We start from the raw sequence: 23,954 nt of genomic DNA, 5'->3' as shown, positions 1-23,954 counted from the left end.
GTGATGATAGGACCGTGATAGTGGTCACGTGTGGTGATGACATTCTTGGGTCACATGTTTGGGGATGGCGGGGGGTGGTCCCGGGAAGCGGTTGAGGTAGGGCTGTTGGTAGAGGTTGCGGAGGAGTGCCGAAACGTGTCTGCAACCTCGTCCTATAGCCCTGAGGCGGCAATCGAGGGGTTTTAGTGGGTAAACCATGGGTCTCATTAGCCTAGGTATATGGGAGTCCCCACATAATCATCCCAGGCCGGTCCCTGCGCCTGGGATAGTATGCGTAACGAATTACCCCTAAAAAACTGTTAGCTGTTGGTAGAGAAACTTCAGCATTTTCTAGAAATACGTTCGATTCACAGATATTTGTTCTTGAGTCATGGATGTTTTCTATATATATAAGTATTTATATATTATATATATATCGTTGTCTGAGTACCCACAACACAAGCCTTCTTGAGCTTACCGTGGGCCTCAGTCAATCTGTGTAAAAAAAAATGTCCTATAATATTTATTTATTTATTTATTTATTTAATTATACTCTGCACATGAAAAATTTCCCAGTACTTTCGATTGGGTGTCTTTAAACTACGTAAAATTTGAGCCAGACAATCTCCGTATGCTTGTTTCCATAAAAATAGTTATTTGTTATACAAGGGGACAAAGTTGTATTTTAACGCCGAGTGTGGAATTGAAAAACGAGCAAGTGAAAGGATTCTATAGTTGAACCGCGAGCGAAGCGAGTGGTTCGAGAATAGAATCCTGAACTTGCGAGTTTTTTAACACACGAGAAGTAAAATACATTTGCACCCGAGTGTAACACAAAACTTTTCCCCTCACTATAGCGAGGAAACTACAACGCAAAAAATGCATTTATCACTGCTTCCAGTAGTTCCACAGGTGGTAAATCATCTTTATTACTAGATTAACCTACTTTTATCAACTTTAAAGCCGTTAATTTGACTTTATTCAAGGTCAAATTACTTTACCCACTAGTGGATAAAATGCGTTTTTACCCGCTGGCATTAAAGGACAAAACACGTGTTTCCGAGCTAGTGAGGGGAAAAAGTTATTATTTAAAAAACTCAATTCTTATTTACATACATACAATCACGCTTACATCCCATGAAGAGGTAAGCAGAGCAAGTGAAACTACTCAAGTTTCAGTGCCACTCTTGGCAAATGAGGGGTTGAATTTAGGGGTTGAATAAAAGGGGAATTGTGACATTGCAGTGACAGGTTGCCAGCCTCTCGCCTAGGCCACTTCCCATATCCCACAGTCGACTTTTACGACGCCCACGGGAAGAAAGGGGGTGGTGAAATTCTTAACCCTTCGCCACACGAGCATTTCTTAGTTATGATATACTAGCTTTTGTCCGCGGCTTCGTTCGCGTTAGAAAGAGACAAAAAGTAGCCTATGTCACTCTCCACCCCTCCAACTATCTCGCGGTTAGGTTCATCAGTTCATCACCAGGAACCATCCTGTATATATATATTTTATTATTATTTATTTATTAACACACAATAAACACTTTACATTAGAACAGTGTCCCACAAAACAGTTTTCACGGTTTGACTGTGGGATCGATATATGTATATTGCTTTTTGTTAAATTTGTTTTTTTATTTACATACATAATAATGGATTAATTAGTGTGAGAAGACCTTAATCATAACATTAAAGTCATTGTCAAGTGTTTGACGGCACATGCCATGCACATGAAAACATTAGGAAGACAAGTGATAAGGGATGCCACACACGTGTTCAGTAATTTTTTTTTTTAATAATTCGATAACCGTAAGAGCTAAGAGGCTAGTTTCTTAGAGAAATTGATTGTATTTGAACTAAAGAATCTTCCCTTAAAGTAAACGGAATTCAATAAGAACAAGGTATATAAAACCAGCCTGCCCACTCTTTTCAATTTTAAACTTAGGTATGTTTAGGGTTCAGTACCTCAAAAAATAATGCGAAAAGATATTAAAGTCATATATGCCGTTAGAGAAGGGTTTCTGTTTTAGACGAACAGCAAAATGATCTTATAATATTTCTATTTTTCCTTTACGAAACGAAACATAAAAAACCGGCCAAGAGCGTGTCGGGCCACGCTCAGTGTAGGGTTCCGTAGTTTTCTGTATTTTTCTCAAAAACTACTGAACCTATCAAGTTCAAAATAATTTTCCTATAAAGTTTTTATAAAGTCACACACAGGTCGAACGCGATTAATTAACATTATTTTTACCTTTTTTCCCAACGTTTCGGCCAGGTTGCACTGGCCGTGGTCGCGGAAGACTGACGTCCCAGTAAAGTGTCACCGGAGATATAAACAACACAAAACTAGCCGATATTAATTTATATTTTTATGTTCGGGGTAGACAAATAAATATAATCTACCCGCTTTTAGTTAATGTTTTTTTCCTGTATATATTCGCGTTCCGCGTTCGACCTGTGTGTGACTTTAAATATGTGTACAAAGCGCGAGAACTTAAAGTGTTATAGTTTTTATAAACTTCTACTTTTGTGATTTTTTCATATTTTTTAAACATATGGTTCAAAAGTTAGAGGGGGGGGGACGCACTTTTTTTCCTTTAGGAGCGATTATTTCCGAAAATTTTAATATTATCAAAAAACGATCTTAGTAAACCCTTATTAATTTTTAAATACCTATCCAACAATATATCACACGTTGGGGTTGGAATGAAAAAAAATATCAGCCCCCACTTTACATGTAGGGGGGGGGGGAGTATCCTAATAAAAAAAAAATTCCATTTTTTATTTTTGCACTTTGTGGCGTGATTGATATACATATTGGTAGCAAATTTCAGCTTTCTAGTGCTTACGGTTACTGAGATTATCCGCGGACGGACGGACGGACGGACAGACAGACATGGCGAAACTATAAGGGTTAAGGGCCTAGTTGACTACGGAACCCTAAAAATAACCTTCAATCGTTATCGAATCGGATCTTCTTACGAACTCGTAAAACTTTCAGCTGCACGGGAAGCATGGTCGCGCGATAGACGATAAAATATCAGGCCGTCCCTATCGCACTATTTGTAAGTGCGGTAGGGACGGCCTGATATTTTATCGTCTATCGCGCGACCATGCTTCCCGTGCTGATCAATTGATCATACATACTTTTAAACAATACTTTACCACCGAAGTAGTTTAAAAACTGAATTATATATAATTATGATTCAGTGTTTCGGGTAAAGATATCAATTAGCAAGAAATGCGCATACTTCGGTCATTACGTGCTCCGCGATACAAACAAATTCGATTCACAAGACGAGACAATTCATTAACTTAACCTTGTGAGGCCCAATGTGCATTACGATGGACACTTTGTTTTTTTACAGTTTTAATTTCTCAAAGGAGGTCAGTAGTTGACTACAAACTCAAAATATCACCCTTGACAGAAATTAAGGGTCACTGACCTTTCACAGAAAATTGAGGTAGTGTGAGTGAAGGGTGTTTGTGTGTGTAATGGGGTAATATGACAGATTCTGAAAATTCTCCCTGCTCTACCCCCTCTTAAACTAAAAAGCAAAGTATTTCATTTGTTTTCTTTGCTTCTCGGGAAACGAGATGTTCGTGTGGGTGAAAACTATTAATAAAATAAGGCTTTTAAAATGTATGACAAATGTTGCGCTTGGTACCAACAAGTATGGTTATTACTTTTATTACATACTAGCTTTTGCCCGCGGCTTCGCTCGCGTTGAATTCGAAAATTTCTCTATGCTCCATACAAACTTCCACCCCCCATTTTAGGGAAGTGGAGCGTTAGAAAGAGACAAAAGGTAGCCTATGTCACTCTCCATCCCTTCAATTATCTCCACTTAAAAAATCACGTCAATTCGTCGCCCCGTTATGCCGTGAAAGACGGACAAACAAACAAACAAACAAACAAACAAACAAAACACACACACTTTCCCATTTATAATATTAGTATGGATTAGTAGGATTTAGTTTGTATTTAATTATTTTAGGTATTTAAAATAGAATTTGTATCGATAAGAATACTCATACTCATACTCGTTTATTTATAATATTGTTACATATTACACGTCACAATTGATTTAGGTACATAATTATTACATGGTATATTAAAATTAAAATTATTATATTAGAATTCGTAGTTAGATTTGACTTGGTATAGACTGCTCACTGTATGGACTTTGGTCTGAAATAAAGTTTTTTTTATTTTTATAAACGACGCTATTAAGTTTAGATAAATTAAATTGAAATGAAAGTTCAAAATATAGGAGTAGGTATTTTACTCAAATATTTCGTATCTATTAGCATTAATTGTAGACGATTCTGTTTGTCAAAAAGTTAAATTTAGCAATATTTATGATAAGTAGAACTTGGAATTAAAATGTAGATTTTTATTTTTATTTTTATTTTTATTTGTATACAGGATAACAGCCATCAATTTCGCGACTGCAACCAAATTTCATATCGATAGCATAAGTAGTTCTCGAGATATTAAGTAATGTGACAGACGGACATACAGATGGACAGAGCGGCACCGCAAAGGTTCCTTTTGTACTTTTTTGGAACGGAACCCTAAAAAGTAATGTTGTAACCTCGTAAGGCCCTATGTACATAGTTGTTGCAATCTAATTTGAACCTTTCAAGAACTGAATAAAGTAGAATTTCCATCGTCACATTGATTTTTGAAACAAACGAATTTATTTAACCAATTTATTTAGAGAATAAGGTTCAAATTCAAAATGGGAAAACTAAATATTGGGCCTTAAGACGCTAATACTATAAAATAGTACATTACGATACAAGTGCGTAAAAAAGGAAGTTCGAAACGAGTGGCGATAAATTAAATCGACACGAGTTATGAATTTCCTTTTCGCACGTGTATCGTACGACGTTTTTCAGTACAGATGAGCCTCCGAAGTTTCGACCTAGCATATAATGAACCACTTCTCGCACTAGTGCGTAAAAAAAACATCATCTGTACTGAAAACAAAGTTATACCTTGATATTAATATTAAAGACTATCGTCAATAACATAACATCATAGAAAATGTCTCCATTCAGATTTTATACCAAAAACACGCATCAAAATATAAAGCTTGTATAAGCACTAAAATTTACTTCATTGACAATAATTCTTACACGTTTCCCGAAAATAGCATAGTTGTCACTTACTATGCAAGTCAATTGAAAAAATACAATCGAATCGCGACCTCCTAATTTTATTATAAGTAGGTTAAAAACATTACGATCTACATAAGTAATTAAGTACCTATAGATCGGGGAAATTATGTAACTATAGGTAAATATTTACAGTTTATAGTAACTTGTTTTTAAAAGCCGGTCTTGGAAATGTTTATACAAATATGAGCGATATTTATAGTTTATTTACTTTATTTTTATTCCCAGTAAAAAACATAACACCATGTTCTTTTTCCCATGATGGAAATTTTTTTTTTTACAGTTATAAGTATTTCTGTTACCTAATAATAATTAAGATTTCCTGCAAAACGTCTTTTTATACAACCGTAAAATTGTTATAATTTTTTTTTATTTCACTTCTCAATATTTTTTCAGTCAAAAGTTTAATCAGTCAAAATCACTATTATTTAGGTCGCGATGTACATGCGATAATAAAAAAAAACTAAATCACTAAACCATCTGAAACCGAACTTTGTAAACAAAGCTTTCATGAAACAATCACGAAGCGAAGTTCGTAGCGTCCGTAATCGCGGTAAAAGTACAGTGGAGCTCGAGTGCTTCCTTCCGGGGCGGCCGGCGCGCGCGCTGCGCCAGTCCGCGCTCCGTCGCCGCCGCGTCCGCACGCGCCCTTCTCCGCTCCGCCACCCGCTCGCGAACAGTGCACGCCCGCCGCAAGGATACCTACCACGGTGCATGTGATTAAGTGACGGCTTCCCAGTGCTTTGAAGTGGAGGCTCGGGCCGCCGGTGCCGCTGGGCCCGCTTGCGGCCCGGGCGGTGGGATGGACTCCCCACAGATGTACGATGCGACCGGCGCGCCACCGCCGCCGCCGCAGCCCGATCTCAAGAAGGTTGGAGATGACAAGCGCGCGCCCTTCCCGCCCCCGGACCTGGACGAGCTCAATGGCCAGGAGATCAGTCTCGACCTGCAGCACCTCATCGAGGACCAGTTCCGCGGAGAGGAGACCATGGCGCTCTTCCAGGAGATTCTACCTGGTGGCCGCTCTCCGCAGCCGAGACACTTTACACGAACCACTCTGGCTTACATGCCACAGCCGGTACATTCAGGAGCATCATATGCACCTGTTCCGGCTACAGCGGCACACGAACAACAGCCACCGATAAAAGAGGAACCGCCTGAGCCGCATGATTTTAGGCGAAACGTCAGTTGCGCTCAGTATACAGGCCAGTACAACCCCCAACCGCCCGTAGGCGTCAGTGGTCCTTACGGTGGAGGCTTCACCTCCTTACCGCCACTTGGAGCGCCGCTCCTGCCTCCTTTACTCAAACACAAACAGACCCCATCGAGACGCTCCTCCGGAAAAGCGGTAGACAAAGGAACAGACGAATACAGAAGGAGACGCGAGCGCAACAACATAGCTGTGAGAAAATCGCGCGAGAAGGCTAAAGTGCGCTCCAGAGAGGTAGAAGAGAAGGTGAAAACGCTGTTGAGAGAGAAAGACGCGCTGCTGAAGAGGTTGGAGGCGGTGTCGGGGGAACTGAGTTTACATAAACAAATGTACGTGCATCTGATCAACCTGAACCACCCGGAGATCACGGAGCTGTGCCGCTCGATGCTGCAGCTAGGCGCGCCGCATGCGCCCGACCACACGCTCTGACCATAGGTGAGTGTGTGCGTTGTCAACTTGTTACAGAAAGCTGTGCTGGTGTGTGTGCCCTCGTTTCAGTGTGAGCTCGGAAAGTCGTAAATCACATGGTGAATAGAAAAAGGGTTTTTTATGGATGAGTTACGTAATATATTTATTGCATTTGAATGTGTGCAGTGTTTGGATCGATTGGACTGTTTTCTGTGTGATTAAGAGGTTCCAAATTAGTGAGAATTCCTAATGAGGAGTTTTTTGGAAATCGTCATCAGCGCAATGATTAAGTCTGTGTTATTAGGAAGCGAATGTTCGTAATGGAAACATTACATTAATGAGTTAGCTTTCTTTTTAGTCATCGGCTCACGTGTGAGATTTGTTGTAATAGTTGGCGCGAGAAAATAGTTATTCAATGATTATGAATCGAAGCACGTGCTTTTCAATAATAAAGTCACGTGTGGGTTAACTAAAACATTATGTAGGTACTTACTTGCAACCGGAGAAACTAAAACGAAAACTAAACTAACTCAGAACAAGTAACTCTATGAAGATTACCTACCGATAAGTAGAAATTGGAAAAAAATAACAACGTTCTTAAACTCAAGCTAAGTTGAAAGACTAAAAAAAAATTTGTTAAAGGGCAATGTCATTACTAACGTAATTTTCTGATCCTTTGGTTTTGCAATTGTTTAAATAGTTAAATATTCAACTTTGTCAAAGAAGGTATTTTAATTCGTTTCGTAACACACCCTGGTTTCTAACCATTTTCCGTCATTGTCAAAACCTTGAAGTGAAAACTCCGCACGTTAGTCTTCCCAAGAGAATTACGGAAATCTTGAACGGCCAGTTCAACATCTTTAAAAAACATATTTACAAACCAACATGCCAAAAATATATATACACGTCATTAAGACCATAGCTATAATTTCGTGTATACATAAATTTGGCACGTTACTTTGTGACTTATCGCAATGCTTTGAAGATACCATCGAATGTCCCAAACTCCGCCAACGTGACCAGAGACACGTTTTAAAAGAATCGCAAATGTTAACCGTAAAAGAAGCACTATAGAGTTAAAAGTTGAATAAGGAATGGACAAGGATTATGGTAACCAAATGTACTGTCGCTTTCTAAATACAAAAATGGTAGGACGATGTGATTGGGGTCTTAAAGAGGTATCATGTAACCATATTTTGGGGTTTTGAAGAGATATGTAACCATAGTTTCGAAAGCACGTGTTGGACAGAACTTCTACAAAGAGTTTTTGAAGTTTTAGAGTACTCACATATCGTACATGTCATTATATGACGAAAGTAATGAGCTCCAAATAGGAACTAGAACCAAAATTACATACATATTTCGTGTAGAGGGTCAGGATATTGAGGATCACGAGTTTTTCCTCGAGAAAAGTATAATATGTTCAGTGCCAAAATATTGTTACTGATTGAAGAATGATGATTAGCATAGCAAATTGGACGGAGTTATGCAAACCGGACCCAATCTAACATTTTCATTTATTTTACTCTTTTCCAAGTTACGTTTAGTTCATCTTACACTAACACTTTCACATTAAGTACTTCTTATTGCACCTTGTGCGTATATATCGGGACCGCTTTCATTTATACACTGTATTTTTAACCGACTTCAAAAAAGGAGGAGGTTCTCAATTCGACTGAATGTTTTTTTTTTTTTTTTTTTTTTTTTTTTTTTTGTATGTATGTTACTCGATATCTCCGAGAATCGTGGATCGATTTTCAAAATTTTTTTTTGATCGAACGGGTATAACCCCGAGATGGTCCCATTGGGACCAAGTCAGGGTCTGATGATGGGATCTTGGAGAAATCGAGGGAACTCTTCAAATGTTATAGGCACATGTAAGGTTTTTAGTGTATTTTTCAAAGGTACACCAGTATTTACGCCTGACGGTAGTAATTTTATGTGGCTGAGCTGATGATGGAAGGTCAACTTCTCAATGGTTAGGAGTTAAAGGATAATTCTTTCACTACTGTACATATATTCAGACTGATACATATAATATCACTAGGAACCACTAAAAATCAACAAATAAATAAACTTTTTAACAAAAAATAAAACCGCCTTCAAAAATAAGCGCGTTACAAAACACGGAGAAACTAAAAGCCAAAAATAATAAACCTTTGAATTCAGATTTCTTATCGTATTGCAATAATCTAAACATCCAAATTATAAACAAATCAATTATTTTTGAAGGCGGGGCCAGCCTGCGCATGGTTGGGAGGGGCAAACAGGTCTGGTACCGACTTCAAAAATAATTGATTTGTTTATAATTTGGATGTTTAGATTATTGCAATACGATAAGAAATCTGAATTCAAGGTTTATTATTTTTGGCTTTTTAGTTTCTCCGTGTTTTGTAACGCGCTTATTTTTTACGTGTAAAAATGATTTCCTAAGTCCATACTTAGCATACATCAATATATTATGTTGTGCTAAATGATTCAAAAAAATTGCCGAATATCGATATCTTCGAACAAAAACATTAATATAATGTAACAAAAAGTACATGTAAAATCACAAATTGCAATTGGGTCAATTAGAGCATCCTGCAAAGTATGCAGTTCACAAGTATAATGAAAAGCCAACAATTATCACAATTTCTACCGCGCATATTAACTTTCTAAGCCCCATTCAATTTGGCACCCTGTTCCCATTGTAGAAGTTAGATAATTACTTCAGTTATCAATTGACTTTTCAATTGAATTGTATATTTTGCGATGCGCATTTTTTGTTTGCTATCATTCGACTTTCTAATGGTCTAAGTGCGTTTTGACGTATTTGGGGTGCGTTTTTTGATTGCGTAAATAAAAAAATTGACATAGTGGCTCTGAATTGACCAAACAAAAAAGGCACATATAAATTCTCACCTTAATTGATTTTGTTACGTAGTTTATTGCACTTTTTAACTTAACTAAGAAATCAACAACATATTTAAAATTAATAATTATTACGCAATAATTTATTGCTTATTACTACTTTTGCGGCTTCACTCGCGTTAAAAATTGTGGATAGTTCTATACAAACCTCTACCCCCATTTAAGAGAAGGGTTTGAAAGAGGAAAAAAGTAGCCAATGTCACTCTATCCCTTCAACTATCTCCACAAAAAAATCACGTCAATTCGTCGCTCCATTTTGCCGTGAAAGACGGACAAACAAACAGACATACACACTTTCCCATTTATAATATTAGTATTGATTAGTCACCAACATTTATCATATTTATCAAAACTAATTCTACTGATCTAAACTTCATCTGTATAACCTTTAATGCATATTCTTTCATCTATTTTAATCTTATCTTTATCCAATATACTAACGTGATTTACAACTTCACATCGAGTATATTTTTTATTTATTTTTGTATATTATACATTTTTTACAACCTTTCTCGATACCACTTCAGTAGGTATATAAAAATTCTAGACTTTGATATTTTGTATCTAATAGTATATCACGGAATAACTTTATCAGACTTCTCTTTTCGAATTCTCTGCGTTCTTTATCTTAAATTGATTTAAAGAGAATAGAGAAAAATAGTCTCCGGCAAAAAAACCCACTAACTATCCTATTTACCACCCACATCTAGGGTGGTTGGATCGTATCCGGCAACTTTCTCTTCAGTCTACTCCAATGTAAGATTTTGAATTCTTATCTGATTAACAAGTAATATGCCTACTGACTTTATTTCGCCCGGACCTATCTCAACAAAAAAATGACCAGCAACATGCAACATTCAACGAGTCATATGGAATTCGGTCATCCGGTACATTCGCGACTATAACTCTTCCGAATCGAGAATTCAGTATTCAAATTCGTTTGTGCAAAACGTTGTCTGCTTGCAACTTTCGTTTTCACTCGTCACCTTTGCTCTTTGATACTCGACTGTACGCGGTCGGCTCTGCGTCGCCATTTGCATGCAATTGCCAAAATTTTCGCTTGCCGCGTCCTACTTTTTTGGCTTCCGACATTGTAGCTTGTTGGTTTTTAATTTTAAATAGGTATTTTACATTTGAACGGAACAATAGTGGATGTACAACGGTATTTTCATGTCGAACTTGTACTTTTAACTGTTAAAACCACATGGTTTACAAGTTACACATTAAGTTTCTTTTCACTTTGAAAAACAACAAATGAAACAAGTACTAAATTTAAATCCCATTTTCATCATTTCATTTCATTTCCATCATCATTTATATTTATAAGTTAATCACAATTCCAATCTTTTACGCATCTTCTATCACTTCTTCTTCATCATTATCATTATCATTTGCTTCTACAAGTATTATCATTTCTTCCTCATCATCTCTGATATAACATTTACCTAATTTTTTATCTCAAATTAAATCATTCACTAGAAATGGCAATAATTTGCTGACGTCACAATCGTCATATCCGTGTGCCACATTGTGCCAATTTTCATTTGGACGAGTTACGACCAGTTCGGTTTTTATTTCGATTTCTACTCTCACTTTCAGATGACTAATAATTGTTTAGAGCGTGAAGTGGTCCCATTTCATTTTTGGTTCACTTAGTACATTGTCATGATCAATCATATTAAAGTCGTTGGATGTTTGTATGGTTATCATTATGATGAAATTTAAAGTGGTCCATATCTCAAACTGTTATACGGCGTTAAGTCTAAATACAGGGTGTAACAAAAATGGTGGTGATCCGTTTAAGGGCGTATTCAGTATCGTATTCTCATCAGGAAAAAGTAGGATAAAAATTTTTTTTCGCAAAAAATTTTTTTATCTTTGTATGGAAATTCGACCGATTCGCGCGGCCCGGCTCATACAAAAGTGAAAATTTTTTTAGCGAAAAAAAATTTTTCTTCTACTTTTTCCTGATAAGAATACGATACTGAGTACGCCCTTAAACGGATCACCACCATTTTTGTTACACTCTGTATATACTGCTAATATTAAAACAAGTACTTGACACATTTTGTATGTTAAGGAAGGTGTCATCTATATACATAGATGGATCATTGACAGTATTACAGTAAATATACGCAAAGAGTACAATGGCAATCAAAATCGGCCTACTTAAATACTTTAAATAAATAAATTATCATAATGCAAAAGAACGGAAACAGATAGGCAGATAATAAAACCTACTAACGATGTGATGACGCTTGTGAAAACCAAGAACAAACTGACACAGCGTTTTATATAATAATACAAATTAAAGTCATGAATGGGCGAAGTGAATTCACTAATGCAAATGTAATCATTATCATAATCAAACAAGGACATAAATACTCCTACCATCATGAATCACCTAAAGATTACATCCACGACCAGTATATTGAGACCTATGTGACTATCAACAGTGGCTCTCATGAGGTATCTCGTTAAAATAGAGCACTAATGAAAATAAATCAACGGTGTCCAAAATAACTTGACTCCCGTAATGTATTACGTCCTATCTAGATACCAGATCTTGATTTTCTGGTTGATATACACCCAACATAGGTTGACCTCTGAGCTCTATGTAGCTACTATTAATGTAGGTATCTTAAAGCACTGGTGGCAGTTGTGGTTTGTACGCCTCCACCTAGCTTTCACTTTTTTCGTTAATATGCCTTTTGTGTTTTGGACGGCGTTATGCCAAACTGTTTTGGGTTTAAATAGAAAACAGTTTAATATTACGAGATTAAATTTGTTGATTACTGTTACCTATATTTAATATTTTTTACACAAATTATCTTGAAGTTCAAAAACGTATACAGGCTCATGACTTCAAGCCATTCCAGCATCATGATGAAAAAATGCAAGAATAGCGTTATTTTATTAAAAAAATTGTGACGAAACTATGAAACTCTAATGTAATGAGGCATTAAAGTATGTACAGATTTTTTTGTTTGGTAGGTGAGAAGATGTAACTGAACTCGACTATTATATTTTAAATTTCAAATCAAATTAGTCTCCTTTCGATTAACTTGGTAACGATCGGAAGTGGATGCGCAAACGCATGCACCGTGACATAAGGCGACACACATAGCGATTGCGCCACTAGTTCTGCTCGCTGGGTCGGCTAATTGTTAACACGCTTTGGCCAATCAATCGATTACTTAAGAATTGAACGTATTAAGCTTTGGCGGCTGTATGTTGACTTTTATGCCGCGAATTTGACAGAAACTTATTTGTTTTTTATTTTTTATTTTATGGTTTAGAATAATAACTATAATTTATTTTTATCGAACGGATTAACAATTATTTAGTCACTATTATAATATTTTATTTAAATGAATATATTTATACTAGTAAGTACTAAGAAACTCAAGACTAAACTTGGCGACATAAATAATAATTTTATTATTGTCGAAAAAAAAAACACAATTTTAATCGTAGCAACACTTACTGTTCTTATACAAAGGTAACTCGGTAATTGCCACATGAAAACGTGTTTAGATAGAAAGTTGATGATCACAGAGTTTCCGTACTAAAATTCCTAAATTAGACAGGAAAGTACAGATTTTAAAGTACTGTCAAAGATTTAAAACCCGATAAGTTGGTAGGAACAGCAAACATTTGCTCATTTAATTTGCAAATTTTGGCAACTTATTGCATAAACACCGCCAGGAGTTTTGGAAAGTGGGGAAATCGGTGTCGCCGGAACTTTTGTCGGAACGATGTAACTATTGTGGGTTCGTAAGTTCATGGACAACGTTAGTTAGTTTTTAGTTAAATAATTTAAGGGTGTTACTTTTTTATCATTTTATTTTGAAGTTTTTTTTTGCCAGGCTCAGACAGAAATATTCATAACTATATTTGTCCCACGGCTTCCTCAGGCTCAGGGGTCAGAAAGAGACAAAAAGTAGCCTATGTCACTCTCCATCCCTTCTACTGTCTCCTCTTAAAAAACCACGTCAATTCGTCGCTCCGTTTTGTCGTGAAGGACGGACAAACAAACAGACATACACATTTTCCCACTTATAATATTAGTATGGAGATCATACAATTAATTTATGACGTTCAAACTGCAACATTATTTTGATATATCCGATCCATATCCTATCGAAATCGCATTATTGACGTTTATTACAATTCGAATAGGTCAGATTGCGATCAAAGTTTTTTTCTTTAAAACGGTCGGAGTGGTATAGAGGTGAGCACGTTAGCCGCGTAACCTGAAGACCCAGGTTTGATTCCCGGCTCTGCCACGTGCCACCAGTGGACTTGATCGCTTTTTCTTTGGGGTAGTCGTATGGTATAATATTTCAATTTGGCTTTTCCTTTAATTAATTTATTATTATTATTTATTACATACATACATACAATCACGCCTGTACCTATCCCATAAAGGGGTAAGCAGAGCACATGAAACTACTAAGGCTTCAGTGCCACTCTTGGCAAATAAGGGGTTGAAAGAAAACGAAACTGTGACATATGGCTGTGTGTGTATTATTTATTTATTTCAAATAACATAGATTTAAAATGGTTAGTAACATAACATAACATAATACAACAAATTTTTTTATTATTTTATGTTACGAGACAGAAACAGTTTTTTCTAAATAAATAAATAATTTGTCGCATGCACCCGGATAGGTGGGCCAGCATAGCCACCAAGTGGATGCCTCAAATTAAGCGCGGACGTGGAAGGCCCAGACGGAGATGGCGGGACGACTTTGACACCTTCATGACTAATTGGCCAGAAATAGCACACCAACGGGAGCTGTGGAAATCACGGGGAGAGGCCTTTGCCCAGCAGTGGGACACATAAACGGGCTATCTAAAAAAAAAAAAAAAAAAAATTAAATAAATAGATATTCGAATTATTCACAAAGCATAAAATCATTACCAACTTATATATTACTTACATTACGATTAATATAAAAATTACACGTAAAATTACACGTAAAAAATTATAAAAATTACACGTAAAAAAAAAAACAACTAGACCTAACTTAACCTAGATATTAAGTAACACATTAAGACAAAGCAAAACATCAATCTATTCTTAACTAACTTAACTAACTATCAGTCAAAAATCCCCCCCGCGTCATCCCAGGCGCAAAGGTGCCCAACACGCTCGCAGTTATATTGTCGGTGGCGCTTACGTCCCGCGTCGTCGTATTTGTATACGATCATCGCTCATAACGCTGTAAGCGCCATCGAAATTCCTTTACCCAGATAATGTCACATAATATTAGTTTAACACATGACGATGAAATAGGGACGTTAGTTTTGCGAATTTGATAAACAGGCGGAAGACTGATATAATCGTACGTAGCCTTGTGACACACAAATTGTAATTTAATTAGTCGCTTTAATTGTAATTATAGACTGACAAAAAGCACGTAACTAACCTAAACACAAAATTAAAATATTGAATAAAACCCCGACCGCGACATAGTGGACCGATTTTTATGAAACATGGCTAAGAACACTAACTCAGTTTTCAGACAAAAAAAACTAAAGCTAAATCGGTTTATCCGTTCGGGAGCTACGATGCCACAGACAGACATACACACAGACAGACAGACAAACAGACAGACAGACAGACAGACAGACAGACAAACAGACAGACAGACAGACAGACATACACGTCAAACTTATGACACCCCGTCGTTTTTGCGTCGGGGGTTAAAAAGAGAAAATTTTAATCATACAGATGATTGTGATTTTCCAACAAATCGTCCCACTTTGTCGATTGCCATAAGAGCGTTTTGACCGTTTACTCGTATAAACACAGAATATATAATAGTACAAGTACAGAAGGCCCACTGCTTTGATGTTCACGAAATGCCGCCTTTTTAAATACCTACAAAATTCTTACAAAGAAACGAGCCGCACGTGCGCGGCGTCCGGTGATAGGGTTACCAATGGATCCAAACGAATTAATACTCACATAAAATGTTATACTATTATATTCAAGTCTTGGGTACTTTCTAGGTATATATACTGTATTTATATATTTTGTTCAAGTTCCAACATCAGAAGTCTTATTGAACTTTTCCGTGGGACTTAATCAGTAGTAGATCTAAGTAAGAATGTCTTATGTCCTATGATATTTATTTTATTCAATATGTCTATTTAACTAAGTATTATTAGCCATTCCACACGCGGATTTCGCTTAAAAACACCTCGCGACGTAAAGTAACAATAGAAAGTGCGAACGTGCATTCCGTGAGAACGCGCGCAACCCCTGATTAGGCCGCGAACTCGCGGCCGTCAGGATGTACTTGTAGCGCGGCGATAGAATCGCGGAGTGAGCCGCCCCTGCTGTTACAGTAATCTCGATGATTACTTTTCAAACTTAGTCACGTTGTCTTGTTACTTTGCGAAATGTCAAAAAGTTTTTTCGCGAGTTTCGTTTCATTCAAGTTTGCCACGTGGTCGGGTCACATGTTGAAGATAGCTGGAACAATTTTGCTGGACATAATTATAAATAATAATAAATAAATCCGTTTATTGCAGAGAACATATGGTCCAAACAGTACAATTAAAATAAATAAATAAATCACAGTTCAAAAAATACATAATTTAACAGCAGTTTCAAAAATTAAAATTATATTTGCGACAATACTGACATTTTTTTTCTGTTTATGCTATAGTATTTTAAAAAGATAAAATCATAAAACTCACCGATTAAATTAGAATTACATATATTACTATTAAGTCCTAGGCTACTTAAAATCAATTATGGTGCTACTTTTTTGCATTAGTGCGTAAAGTACTTTATGTGCTCTTGTCGGAACTATAAAGTGCCTTAAGTAGTGTAAAGACACAGATGAAGAGGGAATTCGTAACACTTGTCGATTTAAAACTCTTAATTCATTTTCAGTACAGATGGTGTTTTTTTACGCATTCAGTAGTTCTGATGAAATAATACATTACGATACAAGTGCGTAAAAAAGGAAGTTGGAAACGAGTGGCGATAATTTAAATCGACACGAGTTACGAATTTCTTTTCGCACGTGTATTGTACGACGTTTTTCAGTACCTACAGATGACCCTCCGAAGTTTCTACCTGACATATAATGAACCACTTCTCGCACTAGTGCGTAAAAAAAGCACCAACTGTACAGAAAATTTCAGTACACTCGCAACTCGTGTCGATTTAAAACACTCCCTTCGGTCGTGTTTTAATTTATCGCCACTCGTTTCGAACTTCCTTTTTTACGCACTTGTATCGTATATAAAATAAATAAATAAATAAAATAAATATTATATATTATTAAATTAAAATATATATTATTTGACGACCGGTCTGGCGCAGTGACGACCGGTCTGGCGCAGTCGGTAGTGACCCTGCCTGCTACGCCGCGGTCCCGGGTTCGAATCCCGGTAAGGGTATTTATTTGTGTGATGAGCACAGATATTTGTTCCTGAGTCATGGATGTTTTCTATATATATAAGTATTTATATATTATATATATCGTTGTCTGAGTACCCGCAACACAAGCCTTCTTGAGCTTACCGTGGGCCTCAGTCAATCTGTGTAAGAATGTCCTATAATATTTATTTATTTATTTATATACTGACAATCTCGGAAACCGCTCAAACGATTTCGCTGAAATTTGTTATTTGGGGGTTTTCGGGGGTAAAAAATCGATCTAGCCTTAGCCTTAGGTCCCGGAAAACGGGAATTTTCGAGTTTTTCTTTCGCGTTAGTAAACGTAAAATATGGTCGAAAAAAAATTTTTTTTTATACCACGTCTGTGGCAAACAGGTATATGATGGAAAGCGGTCACCGCAACCTATGGACGCCCGCAACTCAAGGGGTGTCACGTGCGCGTTGCCGACCCATTAGAAACTTGTACACTCCTTTTCGTCAACCGCGCATCGGCTCCGCGTAGCTCAGTCGTAAGAGGTTGGTCTAATGTTAGCAGGCACATCGCAGGTGTGAGGGTTTCGAGGTTTTATTTTTGTATTTATAAGAGTTTTTTTTTATCTAAAGATGTGACATAATAAAATAGGACCGAGCGAAGCTCGGTCGCCCAGATATTGTACTATTGTCAGGGGCGGCTCACTCCGCGATTCTATCGCAATCTACAAGTACATGCCGGGGGCCGCGAGTTCGCGGCCCATTCAGTGGTGACGACCTTCGCGCGGCGCAATAGAATTCAATGTCGGCTGCTCGCGTGCGGTCCGTTTGTTAATGTAGGTATGAATTTAGAATGGCGGCATTGTGTGAATATCAAAGGGAGTGAGCCTTCTGTACTTGTACTATTATGTATTCTGTACTATTATCTGCCTACGACAAATATACTGTACTGTAAAACGTCGTGGAATTCGTAACTCGATTTAAAATCAGCTTTCAGGATGTTCCTAAAGTTTGCATGTTACTTGAGATAGTGGTCCATTGCAGAATCGCGTAGATCTCAAGGCCGCGTAGCGCGTAGTCGCTACGGCGGCGTAGCGACTACGGTAGGATCTCAATTCGCGACTTCGTATGCTCTACGAATCTTGAGATTTTTCTCGAAGACTCTCGAGAAAAGTATTTAGGTATCATATAGTTTTTCAACACACATTCTTTTGGTGCTATTCGATCTTTAGGATATGTTAAACTAGCTTTTGCCCGAAGCTTTGCTCGCGTAAGAAAGAGACAAAAATAGCCTATGTAACTCTCTATCACTGATTTTCATGAAACATGGCTAAGAACACTCCCGACTAACTCAGCTTTCAGACAAAAACAAAATCTAAATCGGTTCATCTGTTCGGGAGCTACGATGCCACAGACAGACAGACACGTCAAACTTATAACACCCCTTCGTTTTTGCGTCGGGGGTAAAAAACAAATTTTGTCACATTTTTCATTCGTTTCCATACACGTTTCAGCACTTTCACCCATAAAGTAAACAAATCCAGCGTTGCCCAAACTTTGAGTTTGACCGGCTTCGGTCTGTCGTGTGCACGTTGGGCAGGGTTGGCCGCACCACGTTTGTGTCACGTTGGCCGTTACACGTTTCGAGGGTTTTGAAATTTTTAGCTTTCCAAATGTTTAAGTGAATGGAACAAGGGGACTCTCTTGCGCAATAGTTACAGTATAAGTCTAGCCGCTGGTTAGCCACGAGCGTACATATACTCTGTCAAACAAGTCAGTACATAAGAACAAGGGAAACTATATGCATCCTTTTCTTTAGGGTGCTAGAGATAAGGATACCTATAGTTTTCTTTGTTCTTATTTACTTACTTACTTCCGATGGCGCTACAACCCTTTGTGGGTCTTGGCCTCCTCCACTATCTTCCTCCAGTTGTCGCGATCTCTGGCAACCCTCCTCCAGTTGGTATATTTCCTTATTCTCCTCAGGTCCTCTTCCACACAGTCAAGCCACCTTTTCCGAGGTTTAGCCCTGGGCCTTTTATATATAGCGTACATATACTCTGTCAAACAAGTCTGTCAGTACATAAGAACAAGGAAAACTACCTATATGTATCCTTTTCTTTAGGGTGCTAGAGAAAAGGATACCTATAGTTTTCTTTGTTCTTATTTACTGACAGACTTGTTTGACAGAGTATAGATCACACGTCTTCTTTAAAGCCTGGACCTAGTAATAAATAATAAATAAATTAGTATTGGGCACACATTACACATATCAACCTTTTTTTTTTTAAATAATAAATGGGCTTACTCTTGGCCACAGACTAGCCAAAGGCAAACCTAGCCCCAAACTAAGCAAAGCTTGTACTATGGGTGTTAGGCGACGATATACTTATATAGATAAACTAGCTTTTCCCGCGGCTTCGCTCGAGTTAGAAAGAGACAAAAAGTTAGCCTACGTTACTCTCCATCCCTTCAACTATCTCCACCTAAAAATCATGTCAATTCGTCGCTCCGTTTTGCCGTGAAAGATGGACAAACAAATAGACACACACACTTTCCCATTTATAATATTAATAAAGTATGGATTAGTACGGATTGTCAGGAGGGTGCTGTTATTCTAGTGATGTGCAAGTTGCGGAAACTTTCCAAAAAAATCTTAAATTTCTTGAAAAATTCACGAAACTTTCACGAAAAATTTAAATTTATGAAATGGAAAGTTTCCATCCATACAATTGTCCATACAAAACATGGAAAGTTTCCGAAGTTTTCCTTTGTGAAAATTTCAGAATTTTGGAAACTTTTTGTCGGCACATCAGTATGTTATTCTGATGGGTTGACATGACAGTTCAGTTTAGTATGAACAAAATAGTTCTAATGAAATCCCGCAACATGGCGTGGAGGCACATATTTTTGGTCAGGCTTCAATTGCATTAATGACATAAGGATAGTCTATCTCGCAGCAACATACTCTCGCGACAATCATGTGCTAACCCTGCTGAAGTGATAAGACAAGTGACAATCGTGATCGAAACGAAGTCTGTCGCGCCACAACAGATTAGAAGAGCGATAGGGATAGCCAGCTATGAAGATTATAAGCATTATGAGGTTAGGCACCCTAGGATGATGTGATGTGTGACACAACGGAGGTCACAAAAATATCTTACACGACCTTATTAGTAGAGCCAGAAAAGCGTGTCATATATTTTTCGGCCTTATTCGTGTGGGACTGAACTATGGGGCTAGTTTAGTCACAGTATAATAAAGAGTACTATCGTACAGTATGGCAACTCCCGCTCCCCTCTGAAAGTGCCGCCCACCCCCTCTCGGTTACCTCACAGTTACCGCCTGTCAAATACGCGAACAGTCGACCTGTCACTCATACAAGCATAGTACGCGTTCACCTACACGAGCTTAGACTGTGTGCTAGGAACGGTCCTCTTTCATATATTTGATCGCCAGTGTCCGAGGTGTGGTTTAGTGATCTAGTGCATAAAATAGCAGTTTACGTGCCTATGTTGAAACTTTAAAGGGCCAAATACACTGTCAAACGTTATACAATACACTTATGAAGATTACGTATTGTATTATTACGATACAAGTGCTAAACAGGAAATAATTGAGTTACTTTCTATTAAAATACGACCTAAGAAACATACGCACGTCAAGTGTTATGTTATTTATGTACTGACTAGCTTTTTCCCGCGGCTTCGCTCTTAGAAAGAGACAAAAAGTAAACTATGTCACTCTCCATCCTTCAACTATCTCCACTTAAAAAACACGTCAATTCATCGCTCCGTTTTGCCGTGAAAGACGGACAAACAGACAGACATACACATTCCCATTTATAATATTAGTATATGGATAACAAACATTTAAAAAAAAAACATACAGACGAATTGAGAACCCCCTCCCTTGAGATATGGGCGGTGGTTAAAAACTATGCACAATTCACGGGCTACCTATAGCTAATTCACAACTTGTCTCAATTTGCTGTACAGTCAAGTTCATAAATATGTGTACATTTTTTTACCTTATTGCATAGAGTAAAGGTGAGGAAAGGTACACAATTACACATATTTATGAACTCGACTGTAATATCATGGAACTTTTCCCATAACAATTAAATATTTATTCCATGACTGAAAGTCGGATTGCTTCACAAACGATAAAGAAATAGCGAACACTCGTATTATTTAGGACAACCGATAGCAGTGACACACATGTGTTATCGATGAGACTAACAAACAAACACGATATCCGATTAGTATGGAGACGAATTTTAGGCTACCATTGCATAATTTTCGGCCCTTCTCATGTAAATCTTATAGAACCAATGTTGGATCTCATAGTATAATACCTAGAATCTGTAAAGAACATAATTTACTATTTAAACAAAACAAAATAGATATCTTAAATACCTCGTGTAACCAGTTCAAAACATATTTGTACAGACTTAAAGCCAATGTTAATTTATAAAATCGTTATAATTCCTCTTTATTTCTTTCAAATCTTAGGCTAGGTTATTTATAATACGAATATAAAAGTAAAATACAAAACCACTTACAAAACAATAAAAAAATATAAACATATTATAAAAAACCTAACCTAGGGTGCCGCCAGCAGCGGGACAGGGCCCAAGCTGCCGGTGGTTAGGGCTGCAGAGAGAGGAACCGTCGGACTATCCGCGCTGTGTCCAAAATCACCGCCTTCTGCATCTGACCCTTGATCCAACCACCGAGCGAGAGTCTCTTAAGATGTTGGTCGAGACTCTTCGCTATGAGACCGTTCGCTGAAACGACTATCGGGACAATGATCGTTGAATCAACATCCCACATGGTGGTTATCTCGTGAGCCAAGTCTAGGTACTTACTGGACTTGTCCTTCTCGGCTTTCAAAATATTATTATGTATTATTTTATATTTATATTATATTTTCGTTATAATATTATTATGTATTATTTTTACTTCACGCTGAGTTCCTATGTATCGTTGATCACTGTTTTCTTTTGTCTTATTGCTACTTCTCTGAATGTGTACCTACCGTTTACCTCACCTTAATTTCACCACTTTAAAGTACAACTGTAATAATGTATCAACTTAACTATTTAGAATAAGTACTTATTATGTAAACAAACTTTCACTGTTAAACGTAAGCATGTCGTGTTTGCCTGTAATTGGGTGAATACCAAAGCAAGTTATTTTATTTTCCATTTAAATATGTAAGATTATGTATTACACCTGTTGGCGAACCTTAAATAAAAATAATAATAATAATAATCTGTGGCAAGGACGGTGGACTAGACGAACGTGTTAGTCATTATAATGGTGAATTATAAACGTACACGAGACATCGAACGATATTAAAAAAACCGGCCAAGAGCGTGTCGGGCCACGCTCAGTGTAGGGTTCCGTAGTTTTCCGTATTTTTCTCAAAAAGTACTGAACCTATCAAGTTCAAAACAATTTTCCTAGAAAGTCTTTATAAAGTTCTACTTTTGCGATTTTTTTCATATTTTTTAAACATATGGTTCAAAAGTTAGAGGGGGGGGGGACGCACTTTTTTTTCCTTTAGGAGCGATTATTTCCGAAAATATTAATATTATCAAAAAACGATCTTAGTAAACCCTTATTCATTTTTAAATACCTATCCAACAATATATCACAAGTTGGGGTTGAAATGAAAAAAAATATCAGCCCCCACTTTACATGTAGGGGGCGTACCCTAATAAAACATCTTTTTCCATTTTTTATTTTTGCACTTTGTTGGCGTGATTGATATACATATTGGTACCAAATTTCAGCTTTATAGTGCTTACGGTTACTGAGATTATCCGCGGACGGACGGACGGACGGACGGACGGACGGACGGACGGACGGACGGACGGACGGACGGACGGACGGACGGACAGACAGACATGGCGAAACTATAAGGGTTCCTAGTTGACTACGGAACCCTAAAAATAAAAAAATATTGTGATATTCGTTCATTGTCGCTTACCATCAAGAAATGAATATGTTCGTACAATTACCTGTGAGAGCGCCCTTATGTTTATGCGACCAACTTTTGCTCGAGAAATGGGATGTTTTGATTATAATAATATATCATACCAGTTAGCTACCATTGAAACATTAATTTTGATACATACATACATATAATCACGCCTGTATCCCATAAAGGGGTAGGCAGAGCACATGAACTACTAAGTTTCAGTGCCTCTGTTGGCAAAAACGGGTTGAAAGAAATCCAAATTGTGACATTGCAGTGACAGGTCCAACCAAATTGTGACATTGCAGTGACAGGTTCAACCAAATTGCGATATTGCAGTGACAGGTCTAACCAAATTGTGACATTGCAGTGACAAGATCTTGATACCTTTATAAAAACGTTGGTGGCGATCAAGCATACGGTTTTCTTATGGTAGTTTTTGAATCCTGAGGAATCTTAAATTAGATGTTTTAAAATATTACTTAATTTTGTAGGAGGCAGGGCATAATAGCGAATGATATTCCGCTTTGTGTGGTAGGGCACAGCACAGCAGCGGATATCATCTCGGTCGATTCTAGTTAGAGCCGAGCCCAACTGGGGAAGCACTTCCGCTTTACAGAAGACCCCAGCCAAATAACACTAGACCCTACTCATAGTGTTGTGTTCCTGCCGGTGAGTAAGGCTGCCAGAGCTCAACGAGGGTGCGGTGTGATGGTGACGGAAGGACCTACGGAACTAAAATTTATTCCGTCTATTGTCCTTTGAGTTGTGGCAACCCGAACCCTCCTTGGAACTTGTACATATACACTCCTTTTTGCTGTGTACTTTAGCAAAAGGGAGTGTACAAGTTTCTAATGAGTTGGCACGCGCACTTCT

General features: G+C 37.5%; 1 protein-coding gene across 1 annotated transcript in view; it reads left to right on the top strand.

The window, feature by feature from the left end:
• Nucleotides 1–5,793: 5,793 nt before the first annotated feature.
• LOC125237663 (CCAAT/enhancer-binding protein-like) overlaps nucleotides 5,794–23,954 on the top strand; it is a 32,340-nt gene continuing 14,179 nt past the window's right edge. The window contains exon 1 of the mRNA XM_048144797.1: nucleotides 5,794–6,808. Within this exon, the coding sequence (XP_048000754.1) occupies nucleotides 5,966–6,802 (837 nt within the window). The 5' untranslated portion in view covers nucleotides 5,794–5,965 and the 3' untranslated portion in view covers nucleotides 6,803–6,808. The remainder of the gene's footprint in view (nucleotides 6,809–23,954) is intronic.

Source organism: Leguminivora glycinivorella, chromosome 22 (genome assembly GCF_023078275.1).
Source record: "Leguminivora glycinivorella isolate SPB_JAAS2020 chromosome 22, LegGlyc_1.1, whole genome shotgun sequence".
Taxonomy (NCBI): domain Eukaryota; kingdom Metazoa; phylum Arthropoda; class Insecta; order Lepidoptera; family Tortricidae; genus Leguminivora; species Leguminivora glycinivorella.
Note: the sequence above shows the minus strand (reverse complement) of the source record. Positions and strands in the feature narration are given on the sequence as shown.